Below are 7,759 nucleotides of genomic sequence, written 5' to 3'. Positions count from 1 at the left end.
ACCGATCGTGATTCGAGTCCTCCGTATTGAGACTGTTACAACATGAATAAACATCCGAAGATATGTTAAAAGTAAGAGCACAACTTATCGAGGTAAGTATCCTGTCTCATGTAATCGCTTAATCATTGTTTCAATCGCGGAAAGACGGCAGTATAACAGTTTAAACAATATGTCACTTAACGTCACATTTAACATTAACCTTACCTCAGAAAAAAACTAATTCGGTGGTGATCATACACTTGGTATTCAGGTAGAAAAATGAACTAGAGAGAGCTATTTTGATAATTATATTCACCGTATAACAAATTCATTATCAATTTTCACCGTTCAGTTCATGTTTCAACAATAAATAAGTAAAGTTTTTATGACAGCCATCATATAAGTGTTTATATTTCAAAAATGAAGAAGAGTAATAATATAATTATGCAATTTTAAGTTAAAGTTCACTTTTAGTTTAGTATTGTAAGAATTTTACCCTTTAGTATTATAGTAATGTTGTAGGGGAGAGTGGGGACGTTGCAACATTGCTTATTTCTTCAAGCAGGAATAATATACAGTAATAATATTCATACTGCACATGGTTTATTGGCCCCTCATACTTCCTGGAAGAAATCAGTCACATGATGTGATCATTCCTTCTACCAAAAATCATTTTCGTGTTAAAAAAAAAGTAATTTTTTTAAAGATGAGATTCTTGGTCATAGTGTCTAAGTTGTTTGTGTGACGAATTGTAAAAACATAACATTTTAATCTGTGCGTTCTTAGCTTCTAATAGGCATAGCTATGATATGTTGTCAAGCTAATATACCAGTTTTATCATGGCTATCACTGTAGCTATCACACTGTTGCAACTGACCCAACATGCTGTCCCTTACAACAAAATAGATTTAAAAGCCTGCCATAACATTACAAAATTGGAATTTTATAATGATAATACTAATGAGCCCCTTTAATAGTTAAGTATCTCTCCTTTTTTAAAGTGAATAGGTAAAAAAATACTTGTTACTTAATGTTTTTCATTTACTATTCTTAGTTTTTTTACAGCCAATTTACATTATTAAATACTGTGACTGTGCATAAATAAAATAAAGAAATTGCAAAATTATATTTAAGAATGATTTAATTACATTTAACTATAACTGTCCCCCTATTTAAGTGTAAATTATATGTATATTATCATATGTACGCATGTTGCAGCAATATTGGGGAGTAGCTGCAGATTGTATTAAAATTTCGGCTTTCTAATACAAACAGTCTCTGAGAAACTAAAGGAAATGCAAAAAGTGTTGCAACCGTCCCCACTCTCCCCTACCAATCGTCTCTCTTGTATATTTTACAGCATTAGTTGACATTTTTTCCCTCAAATACAATCAAATCGCAAACTTGTAAAGCATAATCAAATTGAATTGTGAAATTTGTCAAAACCCAGGCCTATTGTGTGCTAACTAGGGATGTAATCAAAATCTCACCATACAATAATTTCTTAATATGAAGTCCATGATACAATATTTATTGCAATATTTAAAAAAAATCAATGTTCAATCTATTGCACTTTGAGAATTTAAAATTAAGAGCTCCAACCAATTTTCTTAAGAAAAACTTGCATGAGCAAAAAATTGTCCTAAACCGGAACTTTAAAGGGGACTCAACCCTCGTTTTATTTGTGGTACATCATCTTAGTCTAAATTGCATTCACACTAATGTTTTAGGAAGACAAACTAATTATAATATAATAATAATAACACTTGTATATCATTTTATATTATTGTTATTTCCATGAAAGTAATAGCCGTATATTTTAAAACAATTGCACTGTAAAATAAATGAAAATTTCATATGTATATTGATTTTGCCTAAATTTTTCCCTAATTTCTAAACAGGAAAGAGAGAGTTTAAATTTAAACTGCTAATATTAGTTGTCAGCAATTATTTCTGCACTTCTAAGCTTTTATTTTGACTGAAAAAGTTTCAAACATACATCTCACTACAAATCTAGTGAAATGCTGTAATCATCTTCCATGAAAATAAAGCATAATTAGTGGCCATTGCGTTCCCAAACTTCACTGCATTCATTCACTGTGAACTGAGCTGTTCGGAGGTGCACAAAACACCGGATCACCTGAACAAAGTTTGCACTTCGCTTTAAAACACGCAGCAGAAACAGACTTAGGAGGAGCCTATCGTGCTTTCGGGTTTAGTTCGTCTGAGCCAAAGCATAATGGCCTAAAACACAACTTTAAAGACCTTTTATGTTAGAATAAGAAGTTTAAGTATATTTTTAAAACAACACTTTTTGCCTGGAAGACCTATAATTTTATATCGTGATATGATATTGAAATTTTGTCACGATACCACGATATTCACAGCTAAGTACTTACCACCTAGTTATATATATATATATATATATATATATATATTTTTTTTTTTAGTTGATCTAACTTATGTACCTCAGTTTTCGAGTAAAAATCATCAACAAATAATATATTTTTACAACAATGTAGAGGTAATTTAAAACAATGTAAATTTTGTAATATTACAATTATATGTAAGCTTGATTTCATTAGTTTTCAGTCAAAAAAATGTGGAAGCAAATTTAAAGAATGTAATTTTTATTTAAACAGTTTAAGTTTTTTCCCCATTTATCGCTAAACCGGATTTACAAAAAAACTTGGACAGCCCCAAATTCAGTGAAAGCTAAAGATTCATAATGTGTTTTGTGGGTTTCATAAAGGGCTAGCAGGGTCTGGACTGGAGCGAGAAAATGGCGATTAGAAGCACCTGGCGTCCTCAGGCAGACATTAACGGATCAATAAAGGCAGACCAACATCACTATATACAAAATCATGTCATTAACTAGGCTTGCACAGGATACATACATACACACACACCCACTTGAGTTACCAGAATACATTTTGTTCATTTTTTACATGTTGCATATTCAATCGATTCATAAAACTATTATGAAACATGCAGATATTCATTCAGCTTTGACAGGGCAAGGTCAGCAGAAACTGAGGCCTAAAAACACTCCTATGCCTCACACGCACACTCTTTCTATCACTCTTAAACCTGATGTGTATTACAATCCTTCTAGTAGATGGTTGACATTTGAAGCATACATTCTCTTGCATAGATTTTACATGGTGTAAATTTCCAGCAAAATTCCTCTGGTTCTGTCATTTCCTCAGTGGAATGATGTAGAGAATTCCATTTTACTGATTTCGCTTTTAACAAGTTCTTGAGACGAACCCGTTTATTCATCCTCAGGCGTTCTTCTCCTCTGATGATCCAAGTCTCTCAGAATAACTTCAGTTTCTCAGGTGTCTCTTGACAATTCTTTTTTAAAATGGTCTCCTCTTCTAGTGAAAGGCTGAATCAGATGTGAATGTGGCTCTTTTTGCGGGGAGTGTTGATGGATCATATGTTGAAGATCCTGGATTTGCTTTGAAAGACGGCAGATGGGTTTGGTGACAGCTTAGTCTTCTGCTCCTGCCACATAAAACAAATTTCTGTTAAAACCCTCAGTGACATTTTGTGTTTTAAGAATATATATTAATATAAAACAAATGTACACTACCAATCAAAGCTTTGGGGGCTGTAAACTTTTAAATGTTGAAAAGTGTCTTATGTTCATTTGCATTTGTTTGGTTTTAAATGGTAAAAACAGTAATATTGTGAAATATAGTTCTATTTAAATGTTTTTTAAATATAATTTATTCCTGTGATGCAAAGCTGATTTTTCAGCATCAATACTTCAGTCGTCAGTGTCACATGATCCTTCAGATCCTTCTTTATTTAAGTTTTTTTTTTTTGCCTTCATTTGGATAGGACAGTAGCTAGACAGGAAGTGAAGCAGGAGAGAGTGGGGGATCATTAAACCAGCTGTTTTTAGCTGTTTTTTGAACTCTTCTTTGTTAAACCAGCTAGTTTTAGTGCAGTTTAACTGATTTTTGCTAGTTTTAACTTCTTTTTTGGTGTGTGTGTGTGTGTGGGGGGGGGGGGGGGGGGGGGGGGGTTAGCATTTATCTTTGTTAAATCAGCTGGTTTTAGCAGTTTTACCTGATTTTAGCTTGTTTTTGCTAAATAAACTAATTTTAGCTTTAGCTTTTTGCTAAATCAACTGGTGTTAGCTGGTTTTTCACAATTTTTGCTTAATGAACTGTTTTTAGCTGTTTTGGGGGGGGGGAACTGCTGGTTTTAGTTGGTTTTTAACAATTTTAGCTAAATCAACTGGTTTTAGCTCTTTTTTTTAAACAGCTGATTTTAGCTGGTTTTTAACCATTTGATTTTAGCCTATTTTTGGAAAATTAGCTGGTTTCAGCTGTTTTTAACCATTTTGAAAAATCAGCTGTTTTCTAGCTGTTTTTTTTTTTTTTTTTTCAAAATCAACTGGTTTTAGCTGTTTTTTGTTAAATCCTCTTTGTTAAACCAGAGGATTGTTGCTCATTTTTAGCTGGTTTTCATTAAAAAACGGATCTTAGCTTCTTCTTTTGCCAAATAAAATGATTTTAGCTGGTTTTGGTGATTTTAACTGATTTTAGCCAGTTTTTGCTAAACACACTGGTTTTAGTAACCATTTTGCTAAATAAACTGGTTTTAGCTGGGTTTTTTTTTTTTTTAGCTTTTTTTCTAAATCAGCTAGTTGGTTTTTAACCATTTTTGTTAAATAAGTTGTTTTTAGCTGTTTTCCTTTAGCTTTTTTTTTGCTAAATCAACTGGTGTTAGCTGGTTTTTAACCATTTTGCTAAATGAAATGGTTTTAGCTGTTTTGGAAAATCAACTGTTTTTTTTTTTTTTTTTTTTTTTTTTTTTTTTTTTTTTTGCTTTTTTCTAAATCAACAAGTTTTGACTGGTTTTTAGTTGTGTTTATTCATTAAATCATCTGGTTTTAGCTGATAATTTCTAAATCAACTGGTTTTAGCATTTTTCCAGCTGTTTTAATGTAAATCAACTGGTTTTAAGCTGTTTTATTAGTTAAATCAGCTGATTTTCTTTTTTTTGAAAATCAGCTGTTTTAGCTGTTTTTTAGCTTTTTTCGAAACCAACTGATTTTAGTTTGTTTTAGCAGGTTTTCAGCTGTTTTTGCTAAACAGGCTTTGCTGGTTTTAGGCTTAAATGATAATTATTTCAAAGTGAAAACCTTCAAACTTCAAGCATTTAAAACTACATCAAATTTTCTGGCTAGGCTTTTTCAAAACTTTTAAAAAAAATCTATTTAACAATGTTGCATAATTAAGAATGCTAAGTATTTTTGTGTAAAAATGTTTTTTTAGGAAGTTCAGAAGAACTATTTATTTAAAATAGATATCTTTTGTAACAATGTAAAAGTCACTACATTGAGCTTTGAAGTATTCATTTTTTTTTTTTTTTAATTAACCAACCCCAATCATATGAAAGGGGAAAATATGGCTGAATTCACATTCACAGTTTATATCTAAAATATAAGTAAATGAGCATCAGGTCATGGACACTCCTCCTGACGTCTTCTGTAGTGCAAAGTGTTGTTAAACTTCAAAACCTTCAGACTTGAAAACCGCACTAGAAATAGTATCCAATTGGCCACCTTTAGCATTCTCTTTTCAAATTACTATGATTTAGCGATGTTCTTGTCCAAGTCTCATATTATAGTATATAATCTCCAACCACTTTGCCTCCATCTATCTTTGTCTCTTTTTCTGTCTTTCTCTCTCTCTCAGACTGTCTCCTTCTCCTGGCCAAAAGACATCTAATCCTTACTGTAGGGGTAAAAAAAGAGCTTGCTATGTGAGAAGCCAAGTGCTGGAGTGAAAATGAGATTTATCATCCACTAAATCTTTTTTTTCTCTCACACTGTTTAGTGTTTCTAGAATAAGAACTTGACACCCTCATGCTCACAGACTCACTAACAGCAGAGGCAGACAGTGTTTACACCTCAGGTCTTCGCAATCTAACATACTAATGCTGGAAATGCGTTATTTATAATATGCAGATTTGACCTTGGAGACATCACATTTCTCAAATAAGTGGGTGTTCCATTTTTTGAAAGACAATTGCACAGTACTACTATTCAAATAATAAGTTCACTGTCATTCAAAAAATAGGAATGAGTAACTATTACCTTTAATGCAGTTTACAGTACAATAATATTCCATTTTGAACATGGCCTCATTCGTCCTCTGTCTGTCATATGTCATAGACTGCTGACCATCATCAGGACAGAGCGCTGACGTATGGGAAACTGTCTGGGTAGCAACTTGAAAGCTTATATAAGATGTTTAACTGTCATTTAAGTTTATTGTAACTTATGAAACCCGCTGTGAAACTTGTGCATTTTTTTTTTATGTCAAGGGAGTCAAAAGATACAATACAAATTTCACAAAAACAAGAAAAGAGTTACATTCAATTCAGCTGACTTCCTATACGTTTCAGGATACATTTTTATAATGCTTACAGAACCTGAATAATAAAAAGAAAAGAAGAACAAAAAAAAAAAACTGAAAACAAAGGAACAACAACAAGGGGAAATAAATAAATAATTTAGACATAATGGTGACCTTAGTTACATTGAATTTACCTTTACTATTTTAACATTACAAATTCTCAGAGTCCAAAAAGTCTTTCCATATACTCCATAAAAAAACCCTTTTTGCTTTTTTTTCATTTTAAAGAAAAAGTAAGGGTTTCCATTTTACATATTTCAATTACAATTGCTTTCCATTCTTCGAGAGTGGGAGGATTAAGTTGAAGCCATTTACGAGTAATAGCTTTTTTTTAGCTGCAACAAGGAATATTTTCCATAAATAAGTAAAGTTTGTTTCATGCAAATCCAGAATTCCCAAATATAACACATGAAACTGAAATTGAATATTAATCTTGAATATGGCCTCCAGTGTCAAGTGGATGTCTTTCCAAAACGGTTGTATAACTGGACATGCCCAAAATATATGATGATGATTTGCTACTTCTGAATTACAGTGTCTCCAGCATCCAGTTGAAACTTGTGCATTTTAGTACAATTTAATATAATAGTTGTAACACAACATTTACTTTTGACCCACAGCCCTCAAACTAATTAAATTTTGGTCCTGTCGTATTAAAATGTTTGGGCACCACTGCTCTATTAAATGAACTCTGCTGATTGAGGTTGTCTGTTATTCTGTATTTCCTAATAACAAACCGCATGTGCTTATGTTTTCTTGGTTTCATTAAGCTTGTACTGAATTGATAGTCTACAAATAAAAAGTGGCCAATTAAAGAATTAAAAATGATCAGTGTGGACAGTCCGTCTGCCTTTTTTTCAGTTAAATTCAAAGCATCAGCTGGAGGGAGATTGAGAGGACAGGATAGGATGTGGGTGAGTTAAACCCTTGGGACGGACAAAATAATGCCAGCTGGCTTAGTCACGCAAGTCTCCAGTGTACTACACTCTATCCAGTACGCTTACACACACACACAAAATCAGCCTCACTGATATAGACTGATGAATTAAAAAATAAATTAGTGGAAAAATATGGTCCCTGACATGACAGCACGTCTACATCTACATCTATAGAATGCCAAAACTTGCATGTTCAGTTTTATCCCAATGAAATCCGTTTGTTTTTTTCCAAATTTAATTTTTTTCAGTTTCTGTTCTGTTTTTTCAGTATTAATTTTTCTAGTCCCTATTTTAATTGTTAAATAAAAAAATAAAATAAATTGTTAAAACAAAAATTAATTGGAATAATGAAATGTACACAATTTAACAGCAATTTATTAAACTTTAAAAAAAATTAAGGTC

The 7,759-nt window shown here is 32.0% G+C and overlaps 1 protein-coding gene across 1 annotated transcript in view; it reads right to left on the bottom strand.

Moving 5' to 3' along the window:
- Nucleotides 1–2,601: 2,601 nt before the first annotated feature.
- The window catches only part of map6d1 (MAP6 domain containing 1), a 12,014-nt gene continuing 6,856 nt past the window's right edge, over nt 2,602–7,759 (bottom strand). The window contains exon 3 of the mRNA XM_073849799.1: nt 2,602–3,489. Coding sequence (XP_073705900.1) covers nt 3,418–3,489 — 72 coding nt within the window. The 3' untranslated portion in view covers nt 2,602–3,417. The remainder of the gene's footprint in view (nt 3,490–7,759) is intronic.

The sequence above is a fragment of the Garra rufa genome, chromosome 10, assembly GCF_049309525.1.
Source record: "Garra rufa chromosome 10, GarRuf1.0, whole genome shotgun sequence".
Taxonomy (NCBI): domain Eukaryota; kingdom Metazoa; phylum Chordata; class Actinopteri; order Cypriniformes; family Cyprinidae; genus Garra; species Garra rufa.
Note: the sequence above shows the minus strand (reverse complement) of the source record. Positions and strands in the feature narration are given on the sequence as shown.